This window comes from Cydia fagiglandana, chromosome 19 (genome assembly GCF_963556715.1).
Source record: "Cydia fagiglandana chromosome 19, ilCydFagi1.1, whole genome shotgun sequence".
Taxonomy (NCBI): domain Eukaryota; kingdom Metazoa; phylum Arthropoda; class Insecta; order Lepidoptera; family Tortricidae; genus Cydia; species Cydia fagiglandana.
The window spans coordinates 6,018,014-6,044,751 of record NC_085950.1 but is presented as its reverse complement, the minus strand read 5'-3'; the positions used below and the strand labels follow the sequence as shown (position 1 = coordinate 6,044,751).

Here is a 26,738-nt window from a genome sequence, read left to right as displayed (position 1 = left end):
ATTTAGACTCCTTATTTTTCATACAAAATAAATATTATCTTCAATGGACGCCATCGCCACGCCATATCATTGTGATTGACGTTGCTTGTCACGCCTTAAACATAACAAAATTCGCAATACATTGCGTCTTAGAATAAACTTTAAAGTGTATTAAAAATCAAACCACAAGTTATTTTTAAAAGTTGCTGAACAAATGTTGGTCAGTATGAGGAGTACAACCTACAGTTTAATTTTTTGCTCATATTACAGGCTACACCCGGTATAATTATTGCTGATATACGTGGTATTTCAGTCGAATTTATCTATAGTAAAGTTTAAATAAATAAAAAAACAAAAAAAAATTAATTTATTTCAAGCTTTCGCTCATATCGCGCTTACATAATAGAGTAGTTGAAAGTACCTTGATCTTGGCGGGCGGCGACTTGGGGGTGTTGGGCTCGGGGCTGGCGCCCTTGGGCGGCTTGGGCTTCGGCGTGCGCTTGCCCTCCGCCAAGGGGGGCGCCGCCGCCGCCACGGGGGACTCCGCCTTCCGCATCAGTTTCGCGTCACTGTTAATAAACAACAATTATACATAGTGACACATAGGTTTGATCGGTTAAGGGCACTCGCACCATTCGCTAACCCGGGGTTAACTGGTTAAACTTGATGTTACCATGGTTACCGGTATAATTTGACACTGGGTTAACAGTTTAACCGCTTAACCCCGGGTTAGTGGGATGGTGCCATAGTCACGAACTGGAAAGGCCCAGACGGTAAGCGCCGAAAAGGCAAACCAAACATGCGCTGGGAGGAAGACATTAGGTCATGCTCCCGGGAATTCCCGGTTCTCATATTCCCGGAATTTTATGGTATTAAAAGAACCGGTACTGAAGACCCGGTACCGGTACTTCCCGGTTCTCATCATATGACTATTTATTCCCATTTCAATAGTAGTAATGTATTAGTACTTTAGCTCGGGACATTATATAACATTTAATAATGGTGCTATGAAACAGGGAACCCAAATAACCCGATAAATTAACCTAGTAAAGTAGGCATTCGTGAAGGCAGGCCGTGCGGTCATATAGTGCTGAGTGCATCGACTACGCTACGGCCTTGTTGCTCGGCCCAGGCGGAGCCAATGTGTGCCGGTTAATTTCGTAAAATAGGTTGGACGCCAATTAAGTGTTTATTTATAATAAAATAAGTCATTTATTAATTCTTATGCAATTAAAAAATCTTATGCAATGAAAATAAGTCATTCATAAAGATTGTACGCTAACAGAAACAATTTCTTAAAAGTAATCAAAAGATGCCTTGAGAACCGGGAAGAACCGGGAATCCCGGTTCCGGCCATGCCCAGAACCGGGAAATGAAATTCTTGGTACCGGGACCGGTACTGCATGCCCTAGAAGACATGAAAAGAATGGCTGGTCCAAATTGGAAAAGAATAGCACAAGACCGTGAAAAATGGACATCTTTGGAAGAGGCCTTCACCTAACGGGTTCCTACAAATTAAATTAACAAAATTATATTAACAAACTTTATGTATAACGAAAAGGAAATAAAAGGCTTTTTATTTATTAGTGGGATGGTGCAAGTGACGCTAAGTCGGCTTCCACTAGCGGAACTGTGTTCTTAGCGAGCGCTGGTGGCCTAGCGGTAAGAGCGTGAGACTTTCAATCCCGAGGTCGCGGGTTCAAACCCCGGCCCGTACTGATGAGTTTTCGGAACTTCTGTAGCTAATTTGGTCCAGCGCTCCGGGTGCATTCGGCACTTATGTACAAAATATCATTCAATATTTACCAGTCGCTTTTCGGTGAAGGAAAACATCGTGACGAAACCGGACTAATCCCAATAAGGCCTAGTTTCCCCTTTAGGTTGAAAGGTCAGTAGGTAGTCGCTTACGCCTAGTGCTTACGCGTATTCTCGAGTTTAGTTGCCAAACGAACCCCAGGCTCGCCAGAGCCGTAGCAAAATGCCGGGACAACGTGAGGAAGATGATGGACTTAATGAGCCGCAAGTTACTAAATTGTGAACTTACCGAATGATTTCTTTTTCGGGGTCGTCTACACCCAGTGGTTCCTTGAAGAATGAGAAGTTGTCTAACGTCAGTCCGGTTCCAGAGAGGTGTTCCGCCACCTGTCAAACAAATTATAAAATTATGTTTGCTACAATACAAAATGTCTGGAGTGTAGAGACCATTTCAGACAAATATTTTCATGTTGAATCTTCTTCTTCTTGGCCGTGACCTCATGTCTAAGGGACTCCTATGGGGTATTCATCCTATCACTGCTCTACAGGCCTCTCGATCTTCGGCCATCTGCATTGTTGCCTGGAGCGAAGTCTGGGTAATATTTTGGACCACATCTGACCATCTACTGGGTGAACGCCCTCTACTCCTTCGTCCGTCGACACTCCCGGTAATAATGCGCCTTTCTAGCGCTTTTCTAGCGCCTTTCGTGTTTAAATCAGATTGTGAAATAAATATCCAACACACATTAAATGCATGGTGTACAGTAGAAGGCTATACAGGGTGTTACTGACCATCGGGCTTTAAATCCAGGGCTCGATTCTACTCGCTAAATTGAGCTACTTTTATTATGGCACCAACCCCGAAATCCCGAAATTTTTCTTTTACTTTTTCATACATTTTGGCTGATCAGATGTCGACGTTTTCTATGGAAAAGCCAAAAAAATTTCCCCTATTTTAGAGTTGGTCCCATAGTACAAGTAGCTCAGTTTGGCGAGTAAAATCAAGCCCTGAAATTAAAGCCCCATGGTGTCCCACATACTGTAGATCATATAAATATACCGTCTGTTACAGATTAGATCCCTCACCTCTCTAGTGGAGCGCAGCTTCTTGCCTTGCGGCGAGTAATAGTATATGTCTGCGTTGCGTCGCGAGTGCTGATCCAACGCGGCTCGGTACACCAGCTCGCGCTTCCAGCCCTTCTCGAGTGGAACCCGGAGCAGTGGCGACATCTATGTAAGCTAATAGTGTTGCAAACTGTACTGTAGACTCACCTCTCTAGTGGAGCGTAGCTTCTTGCCTTGCGGCGAGTAATAGTATATGTCTGCGTTGCGTCGCGAGTGCTGATCCAACGCGGCTCGGTACACCAGCTCGCGCTTCCAGCCCTTCTCGAGAGGAACCCGGAGCAGTGGCGACATCTATGTAAGCTAATAGTGTCGCAAACTGTACTGTAGACTCACCTCTCTAGTGGAGCGTAGCTTCTTGCCTTGCGGCGAGTAATAGTATATGTCTGCGTTGCGTCGCGAGTGCTGATCCAACGCGGCTCGGTACACCAGCTCGCGCTTCCAGCCCTTCTCGAGAGGAACCCGGAGCAGTGGCGACGACATCTCGGTGGTGGCGCGGCGGCCGCGGACCGCGGGGGAGGATACCTGGCGGATAACCAATAGTGACTGTAAGCAAAATAAATTATTCATGTAAAAACCTGGTTTCTGTAACTCAGAAAAACAACTAGTACAATTGCCCCGAGTAGTCCTAGTCATAGTCATTTATTTTATAATATTTTAAATATTACATGTCAAGTTATTAATCAGGATAGGTACAATGTCAATTATTCAATTAAATGGACAAAATTGGAACAAAAGCGGTATGATTGAGCAGACGAACAGCCATTCAGAATCTGGGATACAAAAACATATCTACAATACAAAAACATAGTTTAAATTTGAAAGCAAGCCCAGTTTGTCCTTATTCATAACTATAGTCTGTATCTTTAGGGCCCCCCCACATCTGGCGTCTTTCGAGCGTCGGCGTCTGTCGGCGTCGGTCCAGCGCTATGGAAAATGACGTCGCGGCGCAGTTGCGTCGACGTTGCGTCGACGTCGGCCATAGAATTGTAGACGCCGACGCTCGAAAGACGCCAGATGTGGGGGGGCCCTAAGGTATTTAAATAAAAGTAAACAAACAATTTCTACCTACATTTTAGGGTAGTTATAACATTTATTGGTAAACCAACCAAATAAAAAACCGCCTGGATCGACCAGAGTTTAACCTACATTATTTGATCATGTAGTTTTCATCTACACTCAACTAGCTTAAGGAGCCATTTGGTAGATTTTGTTTACTTTAATTTAAATACCTAAAGATACAGAGTTATAAAGCTGAAATGAATATTCTAAAACGTAAACTTATTTTATTGTTCATACCTCAGTGGACGAAACACCATCTTCTGACCTAGAGGACAGGGCAGATGACGGTCTCGATCCGTCTGTAAAAAAAAAAGATTTCAACATGCAATTCTATTCCAGGATAATTTAATTTACAATTTCAATAACTAAGACAGATAATTTTGAACCTCAGGAAGATCTAAATATATAATAGTGAAAATGAGTGCCTGAAATGATTTTTTTTAAGAAAATTGTCTTAACATAAAATACCTACTTAAAAGTTTGTAAAATAGTAAAAATCTGCTTTGCTGCATGACATCTCAGTTGAACACTAAAATTCTATTTTAATTACAACTTTACCACATAATAAATATATTAAAAGGAATCTTTCTAAATCAACTGGACAAAAAAAAAACAAGTTTTAGGAAGTAAATTGTTATAAAGAGTAACATAATACATTATAACACAACACATTATAAACCATGGACCAGATTAGCTCATAATAGGGAAGAGTGGAGAAGATTGGGGGAGGCCTTTGCCCAAAGGCACACAGAAGCGGTTACCGTAGAATGTAGAATTAGGAAAACTGTAGATATAGTATTAAAAAAAAGTTCCTTTTTTAGGGTTCCGTACCCAAAGGGTAAAACGGGACCCTATTACTAAGACTTAGCTGTCCGTCCGTCCGTCCGTCCGTCTGTCACCAGGCTGTATCTCACGAACCGTGATAGCTAGACAGTTGAAATTTTCACAGATGATGTATTTCTGTTGCCGCTATAACAACAAATACTAAAAACAGAATAAAATAAAGATTTAAATGGGGCTCCCATACAACAAACGTGATTTTTGACCAAAGTTAAGCAACGTCGGGAGGGGTCAGTACTTGGATGGGTGACCGTTTCTTTTTTGCTTTTTTTTGTTTGTTTTTTTTTGCTTTATGGTACGGAACCCTTCGTGCGCGAGTCAGACTCGCACTTGCCCGGTTTTTTGAAATAAGGCCATTAAAAAAAAATACATTATTCAATTTTTCAGGCATCTGCCTTCATAATTTTTGCCACATGTCTAGATAATGTCTTACCTGTATCCTGCCTCGCCCGCTTGCTGGCCCTGGCCGGAGCTGTGGGCGTCCCCATCACGGTCCTGAGAGGCACCACGGTCTTGCTGGCCAATGCCACGTCTGCCTCCAGGTTGTCTAATAATAGAAAACGTGTTATCAACATCATATTAAGCCTCGTCTCCCATATCGCGCGGCAAACCATCGCCAACAGCCGCAGGCGGCAGCCGCGCGAGCCAATGTTCGATGGTTTGCCGCGCGATATGGAGACGAGGCTTTACATTATTATATTGAAAAGAAGGTGGATAAACTTTTCCTTTGTGCCTTGGATAATTTTCCCTAAATTTTAAAATCTAGCTTGAAAACCATATGTAACCATCAGCAAAAAGCGGTAAAAAATTCTTCCCATCTCATACATAAACTTTTATTTTAAAGCCATAACACACTACCACCGCACCAAGGTCGCGGTGCGGTGCCGTAGTGCGTTACGGCTATTAATTTGCATCTTGGTTCTTATTTATTTAGTCATAGTTTTTATTTGCTAGACTTATGGAAGTTACATTAAAAGACAGATGTAATATAGGACATAATTATATTAATATAGAACAACGCTACTATATTGGCATACAGATATTTACAACTTAAAATAGCCCATTACTCATTTCTATAACAACTAAACTTGATATAGCCATAGTGTAGGAACGCCCCGGGAAACCAATCTTAGTAAACTTACCTAAAACTTTCTTGTATTCCACAATAGAGTCATCCAGGTCCACCTTCACAAAGCCCTTGAAGGGCTTGTCTTCGCCGGCTGCATTGCTGAAAGCCTCCGACGCCCTGCGCTTGACACCCCGTTTGTCATCTGTGTCTTCTGAGGGCTCTGGTGCTTCTTCTGGTTTCCATTCAAGTTCTGTAGATTATGAACAGATTTTAAAACCAAAAAATTGATGACCGAGCCTTTATTTAGATGCTCAAGTCCGTTTGAGTTTTTAAAAAAAGACTCAATTTTTTTTAGGGCAGTTTTCAAAACAAGTACTCAAAAACCTCAAGTTCACCTATCCTATCCAATTTACGATTAATAGACAACATAAGAAAGATAGCTGGCCCTACATGGAGACGAGCTGCAAAAGACAGGATAAAATGGAAAGGTTTAGAGGAGGCCTATGTCGAAAGACAAGCTGTAAAAAGGAAGAAGCGAAAACCGGTTGCCAATTCACTTAGTTAAGGAATTAGATATATAATATATAGTGTAGTATAAAAGAAACATAGTGCAACTTAATACTTATATTATTATTATGTTACACAGCAATAAAGGCTTATTTTATTTTTATTTTATTTTATTTATCCAATTTCTTTGACCAATGTGTACAGCATCTCACATTTTGCTTTGAAAGAGCACACTGAGATTGAACAAAGAAATTGGACAGGTGAAATACCACCCTCAGGACATCTTACTATTTGTTTCCGAAATGTTCCATAACAGGAAAACCATTTAATTGCACTATACTCTATGACCCCAAACCAGCACCCCAAGTGGATCTGATTCTACATAGATTTGGTCTTTCTGATATACATACTATATAGAAAAATAGATTCTTTAAGAACCACACTTGTATCTTGAAAGAAAAATTGTAATTCAAAAAAGCTGCATGTGGTTTCCGAGCTTTGGTTAGCCAACAATTGCACTAAATCATGTTTCTGCCTGTTATTTTATGTTCTTCCCTAGATTACAAGGCATTGTCATTCTAGATTCACTTCACTTTCCTTTGCTAAATACATTTCTACACCGTCACAATTTAAAATTTCTTAAAAGCATACTTTGCTGTATTGCCGATGTCAAAATTAATGTCTTGATTCCAAAGAAATATATGTGAAAAGCCCACTTTAAGTTACCAAAAGAAACAATTACAAATCTGAGTGATACACAACAAACATATACATATTGAAGATGATTTAGTACTATACAACTAAAAGCGATATTAGCAAGTTGATTAATATCCCGAAGCTATAATTAATTCATGTATGATTGTATTGGACTATAATCTAAGACTAGTCTGTACAAACGCGACTTAATACTGTAGTTGTGCAACCTAACAATGAATGTTATACTGTTCTTTAGTCACAGCTTTCACCGCCACAGGCCGGCATAAAATATGTCAATAACTTCATAATTTATGCTCAAGATTGACAATTATCCATCTGTGATCAATAAAAATAGGTCGTAGTACCTTTAAATGCTCCATTAGAGTGCAATTTTGGTTCGCAAATAGCAAAAATACGTCATCAAAAATGTGAGATAGGTTATGTGAAAGTGTAGAGTTACCTGGTTTAATTGGCTTGGTTTCTTCAGGCTCCGGGTCCGCGGGCGCACTGGGCGCCTCGGGGGCCTCCGGCGCCGCGTCCTCGGCACTCGCTGCCAACGCTTCAGGTCCATTAACGACTGCTTCTTCCCCACTCTGGTTATCACTAACCGCCATTTCGTCAGACATTGTCAATCGCTACTTTACAAGACACGGAACCACTGTCAAAGTGTAAATGGCCACATAACAAGCTGTTGAATATATTCAAAGTCTCCACAGGGATTCTTAATGTTAGTGCGCGTCACGACACAGAGATTTCCCGCTATATTGGTCGAGGGAGAATTCACAAGCGTCCCTTGCACTAAACATTTGTAAAAACTTTCACTAAGTTTTTTTTAACATATAATCATAGTTCGGTGATTATTCACTATCATGTATCACGATATTAATGAAAACATTATAATCAAAGTAATTTCGACCACAAAATTATTTTGCAAAGGAAAATGTCGAGTGATCATAAACAATATCCGCTCGACAAAGACGCCACAGTGATTTGTTTATGGTTCTTCAAGCTGGCTATGCGTTATCTGTAGCTATGGTATTTTTGAAACATGCTTAAAGTGTTGTTTCTCAACATTTCTATGATTTTATAAATTTACTAAAGAATTATACAATGTTTTCAAAACAAGTAATTATAATTCCACATGCCATATAAAGAGCACTCCTACACGATCAATTATTTTTAACCGATTTCATTAAAAGGAGGTTATCAAATCGTCCGTTTTTAGGGTTCCGTACCAAAAAGGTGCAAAAGGAACCCTTAAGCCTCATTCACAGGAACGCTTTTTCAACGCGCATCAAATAAGCGTTTGAATCAAATCTACTCGATAGAGTTTTTGGCGAGCCGCAACCGCAAGTTCTAAGTTCGGGGCAAACTAATAATTTAATCTTTAAAAAGTAGAACGCTTGGACCCCACAGCCCGAGGGTTTCGAGTTTTGACCAAAGAGTTTCGATTTTGGTTTCGATCCAAGTTGCGCAATTAAACTGAACGTCTGAGGGTTCACACCAAGGCCTATTGACTTCCTTGGAATGACGTGACCCTTCATAATTGTACATGTGTGCTCCGTTTCTAGAGCTGTATTGCCAGTAATTACCATAAAAATATTTTACTACAGCAACATTGCTAGAACTGGCTTTGTCTATACGATTTCTAGGAACAAATCCAATTATTTTATCAAATATATTTTGATTTGTATTTTATGAAGTAGTCAAAGTCATATGTAAATTATTATTTATTTTTTGAAATATGTAAATTATTATCTATTTCAGTTTGTCTTTGTCTATGTTCATAAAATCTATGAAGGGTAGACGTGCCTCTACCCTCCTTGATACAATTTTTAAAAAAATCTTTGTCAATAGGCCTCTTTGATAGGCCTTGATTTGAGTCTGGCCGGTAAGAACATAGACAAGACAAAAGTCTGTAATGTCAATGCTGTCATTTAAGTCATTTAACGCCAAAAATATAAATTTTCATATTTAACGATTTATTCACTTGAAATATATTTATTTACCTATTAATTTAAAAATAAAAACTATTCATATGTACGAGCAACATATCTAAATGCGTCTTCGCACAGACTTAGTTAAATTTAAACCGTTGTCGCTCTTCCTTCCTTGCTGTATTATGTATCCGGCAATGGCGACTTCATCAACAATTCTTATCCGGATTATGAAAAGCCCTAATGTGTGTGTGGAAACCGTTGTAGTAAACCAGAAACAGCGATAATTTCAAGGTAAGAAATATATCAATATTTAAATAAAAATGAGCGTACTAATTACCAAATTCAAATATAATAATTTAAAAAATCTTACTATCCCCGAAAGTCCCGCGGACGCTATATCGCGTCCGAAATTATAAACTAAATTCATCACCTATCATTGTTTACGAGTAAGCTGGTAAATTTAGACCTTAGGAATTAGCGACGTTAGTAATTAGGAAGTTAGATTATATTGTTTAATTTGTGACTATTTTGTTTTAGAAAGTGAATCATGGCTTGAGCGTGAGATAATAATATAATCCTGGCCCGTCATATGATTTCTTGGAGAAAGCTCAAAGGGTGACCAAGTGACCAAGAACGCTGCGTGGAGCTGTGGAGCAGAAATGTCCGATAACCGGATAGATGTAATAACAACTTGTAACCATTTGCCATATCAATGTATGTATTCATATGTATTGCTCCTAACATATATACACTAATCCTAAAAGGAATGAAAATATTTATATCTTAATAATACGTAACTTTTTGTAACCTTTTATATTTGACGAATTTTTAAATATAGTACCTAATCATTATCTTATAACGTATTTCTTTATTTATTTGTGATATGCTAATTTAAGAGCCCAACAACGTGCACACTAGCACCACTGCTAAAATAAATAATCGTGATTATTTAAGTTAAATTTAAATTTTACAGGTATTTAAAAAAGTGGCCGCTACTGACTGTATTGTGTATTTAAGTACCTTTTGAATACATCAAACTAGTTTTTATGTTGCTGAAATCGTCTATCTATGAGCTCAAAACAAAAACGGTCGCTTTAGTTTTGAACGGGTAGGTTGACGAATCCAGTAACATAAAAATTAGTTTAATGTATTCAGCAGTGGCGCTAGTGTGCACGTTGATGGGCTCTTAAAAACCTGACCCCAACAAAAAATAAAATAATACAAAAAGAAATTCCCTCTCCGGGATTCGAACCCAGGACCATTAGCTTCCTGAACTGGATTACTGCCAATAGCCGCTAGGGGCGCTAGGCTAAACGGGTTGTCAATTCTAATTACAATGGTATCCTACCGAGCGCTAGTAGTATAAACGAACTTTTGAAGGGGACATTTTTTTGTATGGAGTTATCGTTCTTCTCCTAGTGAGTATTATATTCTTTGGTTCACACAATCCGCATCATTATTTTTGTAATGTATCTGTGGTAGAAATGAAATTTCACGTCGTCGATTTGACAGATCAGGTCAGAGTCCAACTTTTATGAAGTTTATAGCAACTTTTAGGGCATTATTATAGTATTTTTAGTTACTTTACATCGTTCCAGAGTCATCCCAAGTTAGCTGTGATATCCCGTAGGAGTCCACTCAGCCATGGCATCCCACATAGCGAAAACTTTGTTGAAAACTTCACATGCCAGCTCGACGATCAAATTTGGTAATTTATCTCAATTATTTTCAATTAATATATCGTTAGTTTTCAATAAAATCTACCGGTGCATTATTAGGTAACATCGTGTTGCATAAAAATATTTTTCTAAGGTTATATATGAAGGTAGTGAATATTTTTATTTAGACATAAACTTTGGACCTTTCATGGTTGGCACTACGACAATTATTTATAAGGAATATGAAGCGGTTGTCAGCCCCCGTATTCGCGTAGGACAGTAGCATAGGTCATATTTTAGCAATTAAAAAATGCAAAACAATCAGGGTTACATGTTTATGTGTTTTAATGTAGATTGGATACAAATAAAACAACCATCCAGTTATGAAATTAAAGTTCATCTGGAATTGGGGTCTTATCAGAAAGATCTGTATTACTATTACCATATTTAGTTCGAAGTGCTCTTAGTAAATATCTCATATTTATAATTTTCTGGTGTTTACGGATGTAGTTTACAATTACTAATATTTATAGCTTCGGAGATAGTGACTTGTTTCAAATATATTAATTAAGTACAAGTGATCATGATGTCATTAACAAAGTGTAAGTTGTTTTTATTTATTCTCTAAACCCTATAATCCAGCATTTCCCAAACAAAAGACTGCCAGGAGGTGTGTCACTAATATGGCAATTTTTGTTAGGTCTTACAAGGTTTTTGTGTAATCTGTTACTGAAACATGTTATATTATCACTATCCCAACTTTCTCCTATGACTTCTTCAAGCTACACTGAACTGATTTAGATGAAATTCAGTTTGGATATTTTGTAGCTCAAAGAAGGACATAGGGTAACAATTATAAAACATCTAACAGACCTTTCGGATCCAGCCACCAGTAAACTTCGCGAGGACTGGATCCGAAATTAGAAATGCGTAAAATAAAGGACGGTAGTTTTTATTAATCATCCTATGCAGACAAAGTCATGAGCAGAAGCCAGAATAATAATATAATAATAAAAATAAAAAATAATATTAGTTATTTATTATGAAACATTTTATTTATGTTAATAGTGTATTGCCTTAATTGAGTTACAATATTTTAATCTTCAAAAAATAAGTAGCTTATGTCAGATTATCATCAAGTTTGGTTTTCGTAGATACTGCCAGGCGTGCCCTGAGCGTCGGGGCAGCGCTACAGCAAAAGAAAACCCTCAAAGACCGCACGGGCAAAAATGTGGTGCTCGTGGATGGCGTCCGCACCCCCTTCCTCGTCTCCTTCACCGACTACTCCAAGATGATGCCCCATGAGCTTGCGAGACACGCCCTGTTGTAAGTATTGATGCTATTCATACGAATATATATATAATAAAACAGTACATATTTTTTTTAAATTACATCAGGCAATAAGGCCCACATTATGTACAAAATACCTTACAGACCAAGATATACAGGGTGGCCAAAAAATAAGTGCATTCCCGTTGACAGGGAGCTTTTAGGATAATAAATTGACCCTCCCATAGAAAATGGACCAGCCCAAATATATGAAACAGCCAAATTTTTTTATCGAGATATCAGGGTTGGTTCCATAGTAAAAGTTGCTTAGTATAATATTTCCCAAAACCTCCCTACTACGGGAACCTCCTACTTATTTTATGGCCACAACACAATTCCAAAGAAAATATCATTCATTGTTTTATAATATTTTATTTTAACTTTTTAATCTTTTTATATTAATTCATCAAAAAATATGAGCATCAATTCAATTAATCATCATCAATTAATCCTAATCTTTTCTTTAATCTTAGGGGTCTCTTGCAAAAGACCGGCATAGACAAGGAGTTGATTGACTACATCATCTACGGCACGGTCATCCAGGAGGTGAAGACATCCAACATTGGCCGCGAGGCGGCGCTAGCGGCAGGTTTCAGCGACCGCACGCCCGCCCACACTGTCACCATGGCCTGTATATCATCCAACCAGGCTATCACTACTGGTGAGTCACTAACGAGGTAGATCTAGACTGGTCTATATCAAGGCACAGTCATCCAGGAGGTGAAGACATCCAATATTGGCCGCGAGGCGGCGCTAGCGGCAGGTTTCAGCGACCGCACGCCCGCCCACACTGTCACTATGGCCTGTATATCATCCAACCAGGCTATCACTACTGGTGAGTAGCTAATAGCCGGGTCCACACAGAGCGAGCATACGAGCGAGGCAATTTCCTACAAAACAGCCTCGGCCGAGGCGGCGCGTGAGAGGCACGTCTACACTGGCCGTTTTGTGGGCCTAGGAAATTGCCTAGATGCGTATGCTTGCTCTGTGTGGACCCGGCTAATAAGTTAGATTTTTTTGTATGAAATATTGTATGTCGCTCCATAAACCGAAACACGTTATTAAATTACACAGTTGACCGTATTTGATCAAATATTCGTGTATTATAATGTATTACTCGAAAACAAAACGCGAAGATCATATTGTTTTACTATACAATTACCCAGAAATATCGTTTGATATTTGCCAGTCGCTTTTCGGTGAAGGAAAACATCGTGAGGAAACAGGACTAATCAGAATAAGGCCTAGTTTCCCCTCTGGATTGGATGGTCCGATGGCAGTAGCTTTCGTAAAAACTAGTGCCTACGTCAAATCATGGGATTAGTTGTCAAGCGGACCCCAGGCTCCCATGAGCCGTGGCAAAATGCCGGGATACCGCCAGGAAGAAGAGATACAATTACCCAGAAGTAAACTAGTTAATAATACTTATTGAACTTTGTTCCCATAGTTGCGACTAATTCATAACATACATACTCGATAGAGATTCATACTGTACAGTTATTTGGCTCGAACACATGGAAATAGTTTAGGTACATAATTGAAATGGAGCCAATCTAGTGTTCCTAGGTGTTTGAACAGGTCATGGTCGAGGTACGGATGTTCTATATATAGACTTCTGGCTGACTGACTTATCAATGTAGAAGTAGTAGTAGTAAACACTTTATTGCGCAAAACAAGTACATAACACAGAGAGAATACAATAAATGTGTACAAAGGCGAACTTATCCCGTTAAGGGATCTCTTCCACTTACCTTTAAGTAACTGAGAGATACATATGAAATAGAATACTTAGAATAGAATTATATCTATCGATAAAATCATAATGTAGTAGATGTTAGTTCAAAGTACAATCCCAACCGGAAAAAAAAACCGGCCAAGTGCTAATTGGACTCGCGCACTAAGGGTTCCGTATATATCATTACGCAAAAAACAGCAAAAAAATTGCGTTTGTTGTATGGGAGCCCCACTTAAATATTAATTTTATTTTTAGTATTTGCTGTTATAGCGGCAACATAAATACATTATCCGTGAAAATTTCAACTGTCTAGTTATCACGGTTCATGAGTAAAGCCTGGTGACAGACAGATGGATGGATGGACAGCGGAGTCTTAGTAATAGGGTCCCGTTTTTACCCTTTGGGTACGGAACCCTAAAAAGCAGGATAATTGACATGTAGCTTATGTGGGTTAGGGATAAGAAATAAAATGTATAAAACAGAAGTGGAAATAAGTCGGTATTTTTCCTTCGCCCCCCATTCATGTGTGCCATATCACAGGTAAAAGTACAGTCAGAGATAAAAGCTTGTATCAAAATTTACATGAAATTTTTTTTAGGTATTGGTATGATTGCGGCTGGCGCCTACGACATCATCGTCGCCGGCGGCGTCGAGTTCATGTCTGACGTGCCCATCCGGCACTCGCGCAAGATGCGCTCCCTGCTGCTGCGCGTCAACCGGGCCAAGACCCCCGCGCAGCGCCTGTCGCTGCTCGCCTCCATCCGGCCGGACTTCTTCGCGCCCGAGGTATGATGATGATGGTTCATGTCCCACGTGCCCATCCGGCACTCGCGCAAGATGCGCTCCCTGCTGCTGCGCGTCAACCGGGCCAAGACGCCCGCGCAGCGCCTGTCGCTGCTCGCCTCCATCCGGCCGGACTTCTTCGCGCCCGAGGTATGATGATGATGGTTCATGTCCCACGTGCCCATCCGGCACTCGCGCAAGATGCGCTCCCTGCTGCTGCGCGTCAACCGGGCCAAGACCCCCGCGCAGCGCCTGTCGCTGCTCGCCTCCATCCGGCCGGACTTCTTCGCGCCCGAGGTATGATGATGATGGTTCATGTCCCACGTGCCCATCCGGCACTCGCGCAAGATGCGCTCCCTGCTGCTGCGCGTCAACCGGGCCAAGACGCCCGCGCAGCGCCTGTCGCTGCTCGCCTCCATCCGGCCGGACTTCTTCGCGCCCGAGGTATGATGATGATGGTTCATGTCCCACGTGCCCATCCGGCACTCGCGCAAGATGCGGTCCCTGCTGCTGCGCGTCAACCGGGCCAAGACCCCCGCGCAGCGCCTGTCGCTGCTCGCCTCCATCCGGCCGGACTTCTTCGCGCCCGAGGTATGATGATGATGGTTCATGTCCCACGTGCCCATCCGGCACTCGCGCAAGATGCGCTCCCTGCTGCTGCGCGTCAACCGGGCCAAGACGCCCGCGCAGCGCCTGTCGCTGCTCGCCTCCATCCGGCCGGATGTCTTCGCGCCCGAGGTATGATGATGATGAACACTAACACCTTCAAAAGTTCCAAGATGAGCGTGCATGAACTATAGGGGGCAGCATAGGAGCTGTCAGATTTTTGGCGCGAGGCGTAAATGTGAAGTTTATGCTTCCGACGTAACCCACGAGATGGCAAATCCTACTATGCACAAGAAAACGTACGAGAACGGCAGATGGTAGCACTTGTTTTAGCAATGTACAATATGTTTCCGATTCAGGCCCCCTCAACACACACGGTTGAATTAATAAAAATTTCGTTAGCGCGATATAGAAATCGCCGCGCTCGGTACAGCGCCATCTAGCGTGATATTTACTCAACATTGTTGTATGAAACTACACGGAAGTCACAGGAATTGACCTTGTTTCTATTGGATCTATATCTGAAACCGTAAAGTTTTTTCACCTATCTTTGCATTCCCTACTATTGTTTGTCATAATGATCAGTTATCCTAACACTAAAAACCCTAATTTTGGTTTCCCTAAATATTGGTTACTTATCCTAATGTTATTAAGCATATTTTCTTTTTGCAAGGGTCGCAGTTCCAACCCTAACCTAACCCACTTTTGTGGCAGCAAGTTCTAAAACCTAACCATTTTTCAGAACCTTACACTATGGGAGATAATCGTTATGACAATTGATCGTTAGGGCATGTGCCCATTAGGACAAACCAGTTAGGGCAAGTGACTTTAGGACAAAAGTTGTTAGGGATTCAGAATGACACCCATTTCTATTCCAGCTCCCCGCCGTGGCCGAGTTCTCGTCCGGAGAGACCATGGGCCACAGCGCGGACCGGCTGGCGGCCGCTTTCGGCGCCACCCGCCAGGAGCAGGACGACTACGCCCTGCGCTCCCACAAGGCCGCCGCCGAAGCCCAGGCTAAGGGATACTTCACCGATCTCATACCCGTGAAGGGTGAGTTACACTACCTACAAACTAACTATAGTTCGTTACCACCACACCACCACCGCCACCACCACCAGCACCAGCACCACCAGCCCACCACCAGCCACCACCACCAGCCACCACCACCACCACCAGCCACCACCACCACCACCAGCGCACCAGCGACGCTCTCAGCTGTAGCATAGCAGTCGCGGTAGCCGAAAACGGCTACGAGATGATGATGATGATAGTTCGTTTTTTTAGCATTAGAAAGAACTCCACAGAAGCAAGCGTGCAGTTTTTATCAGGCTCTTTAATTGTTAATAATTATTGAATTATCTAATGTAGCATGGTCAATACATATGTATAATTTTTTAAATATTTATTGTTACATAAAATAGCCAATGAGTTACAGGTTGTGCAAGAGGTGTGTTTTTCATACATATAATTTACTTCAAATTATTACCGCTAAAACTGCCGGATTTGGAACCACAAGCTTACTTCTGCGAAGTTCTTTCTAATGCTAAAAAAACGGACTATAATAGGAGAGTTTATCTATCAAAATTAAATTATAAAAATATGTTATTTTTAAAGTTTTTACAAGCTTTTATTTACTTTCACCTGTCCTGTTGTCTGTCAGTCTGTAATCTTGCAAGTTAAATTTGATCCACTTCCCGGTTTCCGATTGAGCTGAAATTTTGCATGCATGTATAAATCGGATGACAATGCAATATTATGGTACCATCGAGCTGATCTGATGATGGAGACAGGAGGCGGCCATAGGAACTTTTTGATGAAAGAACGCAACCTAATTGTGTTAGGGGTTTTTAGAAATGTCTCGATGAGTATTAGTTTTCTGTCGTAAGAAAAGTACAGTCGGCGATAAGAGCTTGTACCAATTTTTGCCAATTTATTGAGGTTATAATATGTTGTTCCAGTGGACGGTAAGGACGGCCTGGTAGACAAGGACAACGGTATCCGCGTGTCCACTCCCGAGCAGCTCGCCAAGCTGAAGCCGGCGTTCATCAAGCCGCACGGCACCGTCACCGCCGCCAACGCGTCCTTCCTGGTCAGTACGCTAGACAAGGACCGCCCGGGAGACAAGGACAGCTCGCCAAGCTGAAGCCGGCCTTCATCAAGCCGCACGGCACCGTCACCGCCGCCAACGCCTCCTTCCTGGTCAGTACGCTAGACAAGGACCGCCCGGGAGACGAGGACAGCTCGCCAAGCTGAAGCCGGCTTTCATCAAGCCGCACGACACCGTCACCGCCGCCAACGCCTCCTTCCTGGTCAGTACGCTAGACAAGGACCGCCCGGGAGACGAGGACAGCTCGCCAAGCTGAAGCCGGCCTTCATCAAGCCGCACGGCACCGTCACCGCCGCCAACGCGTCCTTCCTGGTCAGTACGCTAGACAAGGACCGCCCGGGATACAAGGACAGCTCGCCAAGCTGAAGCCGGCCTTCATCAAGCCGCACGGCACCGTCACCGCCGCCAACGCCTCCTTCCTGGTCAGTACGCTAGACAAGGACCGCCCGGGAGACAAGGACAGCTCGCCAAGCCGCACGGCACCGTCACTGCCGCCAACGCCTCCTTCCTGGTCAGTACGCTAGACAAGGACCGCCCGCGAGACAAGGACAGCTCGCCCAGCTGAAGCCGGCCTTCATCAAGCCGCACGGCACCGTCACCGCCGCCAACGCCTCCTTCCTGGTCAGTACGCTAGACAAGGACCGCCCGGGAGACAAGGACAGCTCGCCAAGCTGAAGCCGGCCTTCATCAAGTCGCACGGCACCGTCACTGCCGCCAACGCCTCCTTCCTGGTCAGTACGCTAGACAAGGACCGCCCGGGAGACAAGGACAGCTCGCCAAGCTGAAGCCGGCCTTCATCAAGCCGCACGGCACCGTCACCGCCGCCAACGCCTCCTTCCTGGTCAGTACGCTAGACAAGGACCGCCCGGGAGACAAGGACAGCGCGCCAAGCTGAAGCCGGCCTTCATCAAGTCGCACGGCACCGTCACCGCCGCCAACGCCTCCTTCCTGGTCAGTACGCTAGACAAGGACCGCCCGGGGGACAAGGACAGCCCGCCCAGCTGAAGCCTTCAATACTTTCCGCATGTCGTCACCGTAAAGACGACTGTCTTTTTGCGTTCGTAACATTACGGCCGCCATATGACGGCACCGCTACTCTAGGAAACCAGAGCTTTACTGTTATAGTCTGTATCTTTAAGTATTTATATAAAAGTAAACAAACAATTTGTAAATATTCCCGAATATTTAATAACATTTATTGGTTAACCGACCGATTACAAAATCGCCTGGATCTGTCACTGAATGACCTGACTTTAACCTGTATTAGGTATTTGATCGTGTAATGTTTGTGTCTACCCTCAACTGGCTTAAGGAGTCATTTGAGGGTAGATTTTGTTTACTTTTATTTAAATACCTAAAGATACAGAGTATAAACGCAGTCAAATTTTGAAATTTCTTTAATAAGACCAGGCGTGGCTCACTCCGCGATTTCTTCGCGTCGCTACAGGTACATGCCGCCCACGCCAATTTTGGTGTCTAGCCATAGAAGTTGCCGCGCACCGCTACGGAACGGACGCCTGCTCGCGCTTGCGCCACCTAGCGGTCATATCTCGTAATATACACGTTTTGTTAGAGAGTGAACCTTCTGTACCTAGTACTATTATTTATTCTGTGATATCGCCCTAATCATAAGGCCCAGTCATACAAATGGAAAATGCAAAATTTGCCACTGAACTTTGAACCTGCAGCGTAGGAAATAGAGTTGTTTTTGCGTTGTTAAAAAACTGAACAAAAGGAGCAACTCTGTTCCAATGGAATACGATTCAAATTTCATTGAACTGAATAAGTACTATAGGTAGGCCCGGGGGCCTTAAGAGGATAAGACTTAATTATTAACAAGCTTTTATTAGGTCGACCTGTATGTAACTATGTAATGGAATCTAAGGTAACTAATTTAACCATCTTCCAAGGATCGTAGCGTCATGAAAATTGGCAGCTGTATGCAGTTCTGATGACAATACAATAATATGGTACTGTCGAACTGATCTGATGATGGAGACAGGAGGTGGCCATAGAGATTCTGTGATGAAACAACGCAACCTAATTGTGTTAGGGGTTTTTAGAATTGTCTCGATGAGTATTAGTTGTCTATATAATATTTTAAACTTTCGCGTTTTGAACACAGTTATTAGTTGTCTGTCGTAAGAAAAGTACAGTCAGCGATAAAAGCTCGTACCAAAAATGAAATTTTTACCAAAATAGTAGTTTTCGATATAAGTGCGAGAAGTATGTCATTTTGCACGAGTACCGAGGTTTCTTGACCCGAGCCGAGAGGCGAGTGAAAATGACACTTCCGCACGTGTGTCGAACAACGTTTTTTAATACAATTGCGAAAAATGTTCATAGACAGCAATGTATAATGCTTTCGATTTTTCCGGTAATATACTGTCACTTGCAACGGATACCTTTGCTTTGTTATCTGATCGCGTTAAATTCACTCCAAAATCGTCTGAATCACTCATTTTTATTTAATAACTGATACGTAATATGATACGTTCGTGGCAATTACAAACATAAATCACTTAAATGTTGAATAAAAAAGGCGGGAAGAGAATAAAAAAGTTTTACTTTTAATTGCCATTTTTTTCAATGTGGATTCTGTTGTCGCTGTTGTCAGCATTATGCCAATTGAAGAGAAATAATATTATTATTTCAGAACATATAATTATGTAAAAAAACATGAATCTTTTTTTATTTCTTTAGGGGTCATCCATTAATTACGTCACACGAATTTCAAGGTTTTTTGACCCCTCCCCCGCCATTGTCACACTTGGTCACATTTGGCAAACCCCTACCCCCCTGGTGTGACGTCACATTTTTTCAGCGAAATCGGAAAATCGAATTAAGTATTATTATTTTTTTGTCATAATATTAGTAAATTTATAACCCAAAACTGATTATGAAAAAAAATTAAACTAATAAAAACGATTATCGTTCCAAAAACTTGTTTTTGAACTGTAAAGTAATTAAAATGATTAAAAAAAAATTTTTTTTAATCATTTTAATTACTTTACGTTTCTGATGAAGTTAAAGTGACGTCACAAAGTTTGTGACCCCCTCTCCCCCTTGTCACAACATGTCACATTTTCTTGACCCCCTCCCCCCCCCTAAACGTGTGATGTAATTAATGGATGACCCCTTATATTGATATACTACCTAATTAATTACATTTATATTCTTAAGTGCAGTGTACGAACGACAGCTTCATTCAATCGCGCGTTGTTCAAGTAATACTATTGGGTCTCGATTAATACTCCTTTATGCCCAATCGCTCGTTGTTCAGGTGGGTCATTTATAAGCGGGTCTCGAATAATACTCATTTATTTTAAAGTATCAATCAGATTACTTTTTAGCACTAGTGTAAAAAAATCAAACTTTACGCACGATTTGCAGCTACAAAAACTAAACTTTTTGAGCAATTGTATTAAAAACTTATTTTGTATGTGTGTTTGTAGACTGACGGCGCCTCGGCGTGCCTGGTGATGCCGGAGGCCAAGGCGAAGGAGCTCGGCTTCAAGCCCAAGGCTTATCTGAGGGACTTCACTTACGTCGCCCAGGTATGTCTGTTTTGAAAAGGAAGATGAGAGTTAAATATCAAAGTGCCGTAGTGACACGTACAACGTAATATTATAAATAATAAAAAAAAAAATTATAGGACATTGTCACACAGATTGACCAAGTCGCTTGGAACGCGAGTCTGACTCGCACTTGGCCGGTTTTTTGTTAACCTTTGTGTTTGTCTCCTAGGATCCCGTGGACCAGCTGCTGCTGGGCCCCGCGTACGGCATCCCCAAGATCCTGGACAAAGCCGGCCTCACCATGAAGGACGTCGACTCCTGGGAGATCCACGAGGCCTTCGCCGTAAGTCTATAATCTTATTAAAATACTGGAGCCCTGGAAGGTGCAGACAGAACCACTATTAAAAAAAAATATTTGGGGAAAATCTTACGCAGATCGACCTAGCCCCAAACGAAGCAAAGCTTGTACTATGGGTACCTACGATATACATACCTACGTATATAGATAAATACATACTTATATACACATAAAACACCCATGACTCGAGAACAAATATCTGTGTTCATCACACAAATATGTGCCCTTACCGGGATTCGAATTCGGGACCATCGGCTTCATAGGCAAGGTCACTACCCACTAGGCCAGACCGGCCGTCTTAGCGGCCGGTTTAAGCCGTAGAGTTGATTGTTGGCCTTGAAACGCCAGTCACTGCTTGGCATTTCAGCAGAATTATTCCCCTTAAATAAAACCTATTAATTTGGAGGTACACTGAAAGCTTCGGGCAGATGTCGCTACGGGCGACGGTACTTTGTCTGCGTTTTGTGTCGTGTGTGGACAGGCGTGGCTCACTCCGCGATTTCGTCGCGTCGCTACAAGTACATGCGGCCCACACCAGTTTTGGTGTCTAGCAGTAGTAGTTGCGGCGCACCGCTACGGAACGGACGCCTGCTCGCGCTTGCGCCACCTAGCGGTCATATCTGTCGTAGTAGACGCGTTTTGTTAGAGAGTGAACCTTCTGTACCTATTACTCTTATTTATTCTGTGGTGTGTTTGCAGTTTTTTCACGATTATCCTTGCTTGTAATAATTTATTACTGTGCCTGAACCTTAAGCTAAACTTCGGGAGCCACACTTATCCCGTAGCCACACTTACCCGTGTTAACCTTACTGGTTTCTAAAGTTACTGCAATTTACGTGTAATACTATTTTTTTGCAGGGTCAAATCTTGGCCAACCTGAAGGCGATGGACTCTGACTGGTTCGGTCAGACCTATCTGAAGAGGCAGGGCAAGGTATTTATCGATGTTTTATTATCACATCTCAGGTACCTATTTCACTACGGTTACAATTTATACCTGACACTGACAACTTTATGTATACCTTCGGGTCGATAAGCAATCAATACATAATTATTTATATGTTCGTCCAGCTATCTGTGGCGAATTGTCATTGTCAGGTGACAATTGTCAGAAACAGGAGCCTGTTTTAACAGTGCCGTTACATAAACACTGGCAGAAAACGTACAGTCTCAACTGGTGAAAGTAGGACCTTATTTTTTTACATTACTCGTAATGTCATAATGTTGCCTCTATCCCTTTCTACTTAGTCTGTAACGACAGGGATGCACTGATTATGTTCTGGTTTCAGGTGGGCTCTCCTGACATGTCCAAGTGGAACAACTGGGGAGGCTCTCTGTCCATCGGACACCCCTTCGCTGCCACCGGTGTAAGTAACATACCTAAAACCATTGTATAACTTATAGTATCTAGGTATTTATTATATATTCCCCATACTAACTTCCACCCACTTAAAGGGTGATTTCTGGGATAAATACTACCCTATGTCCCAGTGGCGGCGCGTCAAACACATCCATAGGCAAGCCGGGGCTAATTTGGCTTACATATTTCCTTTATAACTGCTCAAACGTCCAAAAACAGGCAAGCCGGTGGGAATCGGCTTTTATGGACGCGCCGCCACTGCTATATGTCCTTCCCCGGGACTCAAACGATTTCCATACCACCAAAAGGCCAAAAGTGTCAAAAAAGGTCACAATATAAAAAATGGCAAAATATAAAAGAAACGCTCCCTTATTTTTAGGAGGTATCGATGTGTTTGTGTGTCCCTACTGGCATTAATAGGGACACTTTCAAAAATTATATCCTGGACCTCAGCGAGGTTTGATTCTTCAAACTTCAAACTGGCGTGTTATATACTTATATAATTTAGGAAAAATCTTAACAGCGCCATGTAGAAATTCCGCTCTGAGGGATAAGCGACATCTAGTGAGCATTTCAGGCACTAATTTTGCACTTATTATATTAGTGCAAGAATAGTTTAAAAAGTCACTATTTGCTGTAATAGTATGTAGTCTAAAATCACTATTTAGTCTATTTACTGCAAAATTTTATGTATCTCGCCTTTTAGACTACATAAGAAGTATAGTTCGTTTTTTTTAGCATTATAAAGAACTTTAAAGAAGGTATAAGCGATCTTGACATGTCTTTTAATTGAAAAACGCTTTTTAAAATCAGTAACTATTACTTACGAAAGCAGAAGAATATAAATGATCGTATTAGATTCATAATTTTTAACATATTTGCTGTGACTTATTTTTAAAATGTGTTTTTCAATTAAAAGACACATCAAGATTGTTTACTTTATATCTAATGCTAAAAAAGACGTCTAAAACTATACAGTGAAATCAGAAGATACGCGGTTTGCCGATTTCTACGCTGTTAATTTGAAAGAGAACCTTTGATAATTATTAGATTATTTCAGCTTGGATTGTTTCATTAAAGTCCATTGACGGGCACACTAGCGCCACTGCTAAATAATCCTGATTATTTAAATTTAACGAAAGATGTTTAAAAAAGGGGGCCGCTACGTACTTAGTATTTAAGTACCTCTTGAATACATCAAAATAGTTTATATGTTGCTGGATTCGTCAATATATGCGTCCAATGTTAAAACGGCCGATTTTGTTTTGAGTTCCTAGATCGACGATACGATACGATACGATCCAGCAACATAAAAACTAGTTTGATGTATTCAAGAGGTGCTTAAATACAAAATACAGTACGTAGGGGCCCCCTTTTTAACAAGCTTTTATTAGGTCGACCTGTATGTAACTATGTAATGGAATCTAAGGTAACTAATTTAACCATCTTCCAAGGATCGTAGCGTCATGAAAATTGGCAGCTGTATGTAGTTCTGATGACAATACAATAATATGGTACTGTCGAACTGATCTGATGATGGAGCCGGAAGATATGAACTGGAACTTCATGATGGAACATCGTATCATAGCTGTGTTTGGATTTGTTAGGTCTTGTAATGAACTTTGACCACGATTAGGTTTCAAGGTCTGACGATGAAGCCGAAGATAGGCACTGGCATTCCATGATGGAATGGAATATCGTATCATAGTCGTGTTTGCACTTGTGAGAAAGGTCACGTAATGGACTTTGAACACGATCAGGTTTCAAGTTTATAACAAACCTATTATATATTGACTTTACATGCATTTATAAAAGCGTGTTTTTCTAGTGTTTTTTAAACATTTTTTTTAAATACTTGTCGTTAAATTTAAATAATCACGATTATTTAGCAGTGGCGCTAGTGTGCACTTCAATAGGCTCTTATAAAAACGTTATGTACGCATAAGTCATAACGCATCAGTACGCATCTGGCAGTTAAATATCGAAGGCATCAGTCAAGCCAAATGTGACTACCTGCAAAAACAACTGCGGGAGTCCCGCAGCGGGACTATGACGTCGACATAGTCAACATCCAAGAGACACACAGTAAAGACGAGCAAGACCAGCACAGAAGAGGACGCGTAACGCCCGATGCTGTGCAGTGGTTGCAAAACTTGGATGTTGCCTTATAGATAAAAATACTGTATATACATTTTTTTTTACTATGTGACCATATCGCCATTCGATTAAATAAATAAAAACGTAATTCCCGTCAGGTCCGGCTGGCGATGCACACGGCCAACCGGCTGGTGCGCGAGGACGGACAGATCGGCGTGATCAGCGCGTGCGCCGCCGGCGGGCAGGGCGTCGCCATGATCCTCGAGAGGCACCCCGACGCCACCGCCGACTAGGCGACACTTCAATCCGTGGCCTTAGAAATAGTTTTTTCACCACACCAGCTCGGAAAGGCTAACTTTGCACTTCAAAAACTGATAGCAAAGTTGCATTTTATTCACATGTGAGGCAAAGTAATTAAATGCAAATTTTGAGTTGTTTTCTTATGTTTGCTGGTAGAATTGACTTTTAAATGATGATTTTGGATGATAAATATTTAATAACATTCATTTGGATTTGATTTGGTTTGATTTTGTTTGATATTTTACATTTTATATTTGCTTCAGGTTGGTGTGGTGAAAAATTTTGTGTTTCACTAGGGGGCAAATTTTGTTTAACCCTCGTGCTTTGAAACCCTCGCAACGCTCAAGATTCCATTTTTCGAACCACTCGCTACGCTCGTGGTTCATTTTTGGAATCTTTCGCTTGCTCGGGTATCAATATTAGCACGAACGGTTAAACAACAATTTTGCCCCCTTGTAAAACAAATAACTATTTTTCTGTCTGTTATGCAAATAATAAAAATCTCTTCCGACTTAGGAAAAACCACTGCCTAAAAGAAGGTGTCATTTTATTTAGGCAAGTAAATAATTTCAATCTTAATCGTTGTAATTTTCCCCAAAATAAGCCTAAAATATGGAAAAGCTACGAGTATGACGATTACGTATGTAATATTCGTCACTCTCTGAATATATTAGATCAAGATCAAAAGAAACTCAATCATTGAGACCTATTGGTGTGTAATCATTATTTTACAAAAAACAATAAAATACGCCTTATTTCATAAAGTCACGTCAAAACTAAGAAGTATGTGCATGTTTGTGTAGTTATTCTTATTAAGAACAGAATTGTAATCTAAATTAACGTTTTGTAAGATTTACCTATTTATTACATGATAGGTTAAGTGTAATACAATGACAAAGAGAAATTTCTAAGCATGTCCTACATCTAATTGGGTAAGAAATATGATGAAATATGTATGTAATCAATTATTTTATTAAAGAATGTTAGTAAAACTGACGTGTATTATTAACCCTTTACTTTTAACACAGCCAAATATTATAAGTAATCCAAAAATATCCAACTTTTTTCGTCCCCTTTTTAGGGTTCCGCTTCCGTACCCAAAGGGTAAAACGGGACCCTATTACTAAGACTTCGCTGTCCGTCCGTCCGTCTGTCACCAGGCTGTATCTCACGAACCGTGATAGCTAGTTGAAATTTTCACAGATGATGTATTTCTGTTGCCGCTATAACAACAAATACTAAAAACAGAATAAAATAAAGATTTAAATGGGGCTCCCATACAGCAAACGTGATTTTTGACCAAAGTTAAGCAACGTCGTGCGAGGTCAGTACTTGGATGGGTGACCGTTTTTTTTTGCCGTTTTTGCATTATGGTACGGAACTCTTCGTGCGCGAGTCCAACTCGCGCTTGCCCGGTTTTTTACTTAACCTTTTTCCAGGCATAGTGCACCGAGCGACCGCATAAGCGCCAATAGAATTTCAACCTTAGCACAGAATAAACAATAGTACTGCCGAACACGAAGGAAACTTCCTACAAAACCGAAGTTTGACAGCAGTTCAGGGTCGAATCATGCTATCCCTTTCTAGACTTCATTCGAAAGCGGCCACCAATCCGTTAGCAATTAATGTAACTTCTCTTTTATTAATAAATAAATTAAAGAAAAAAAAAGTACGTAGACAATTTTTTTATACTATAAGTATTTTAGGCCCAGTACCCTCCGCTATCGGTCATTTCCATGATTAATCGAAAAAAGATTATATATTACGGATAATTTCCATACGCTCAAGTAGGTATTTAATATAGGGGTTTTTTCAGAAGTGAACGGACAGAGAACCTAATTATAACACGATTTATGACGATAATAAAAAATTAATCACCATTATTTAAGTTATCGATGGATTTATGACACTTTAG

The 26,738-nt window shown here is 41.1% G+C and overlaps 2 protein-coding genes across 2 annotated transcripts in view; one reads left to right on the top strand and one right to left on the bottom strand.

Moving 5' to 3' along the window:
* Nucleotides 1–8,008, bottom strand: part of LOC134673996 (uncharacterized) — a 36,812-nt gene extending 28,804 nt beyond the window's left edge. Inside the window, exons 1-7 of the mRNA XM_063532051.1 lie at nucleotides 7,491–8,008; nucleotides 5,901–6,077; nucleotides 5,192–5,305; nucleotides 4,156–4,217; nucleotides 3,193–3,381; nucleotides 2,024–2,121; nucleotides 401–548 (exon numbers count right to left, since the gene is read on the bottom strand). Coding sequence (XP_063388121.1) covers nucleotides 401–548; nucleotides 2,024–2,121; nucleotides 3,193–3,381; nucleotides 4,156–4,217; nucleotides 5,192–5,305; nucleotides 5,901–6,077; nucleotides 7,491–7,656 — 954 coding nt within the window. The 5' untranslated portion in view covers nucleotides 7,657–8,008. The remainder of the gene's footprint in view (nucleotides 1–400; nucleotides 549–2,023; nucleotides 2,122–3,192; nucleotides 3,382–4,155; nucleotides 4,218–5,191; nucleotides 5,306–5,900; nucleotides 6,078–7,490) is intronic.
* Nucleotides 8,009–10,466: 2,458 nt separating this feature from the next.
* LOC134673973 (trifunctional enzyme subunit beta, mitochondrial) lies at nucleotides 10,467–25,815 on the top strand. The gene is made up of 11 exons (XM_063532018.1): nucleotides 10,467–10,678; nucleotides 11,783–11,954; nucleotides 12,431–12,618; nucleotides 14,291–14,478; nucleotides 15,960–16,134; nucleotides 17,043–17,173; nucleotides 20,647–20,748; nucleotides 20,939–21,052; nucleotides 21,926–22,000; nucleotides 22,356–22,433; nucleotides 24,682–25,815. Exons 1-11 carry the CDS (start codon nucleotides 10,615–10,617, stop codon nucleotides 24,814–24,816), a joined length of 1,422 nt encoding a protein of 473 aa, XP_063388088.1. The 5' UTR covers nucleotides 10,467–10,614; the 3' UTR covers nucleotides 24,817–25,815.
* The last annotated feature ends 923 nt before the right edge of the window (nucleotides 25,816–26,738 follow it).

Bases quoted from the DNA above. Each gene is read 5' to 3' on its own strand.
- LOC134673973 (XM_063532018.1), top strand. From the start codon at position 10,615: ATGGCATCCCACATAGCGAAAACTTTGTTGAAAACTTCACATGCCAGC. The intron at 21,053-21,925 runs GTAAGTCTATAA...ATTTTTTTGCAG, and splicing joins AGATCCACGAGGCCTTCGCC to GGTCAAATCTTGGCCAACCT. The intron at 22,434-24,681 runs GTAAGTAACATA...AATTCCCGTCAG, and splicing joins ACCCCTTCGCTGCCACCGGT to GTCCGGCTGGCGATGCACAC.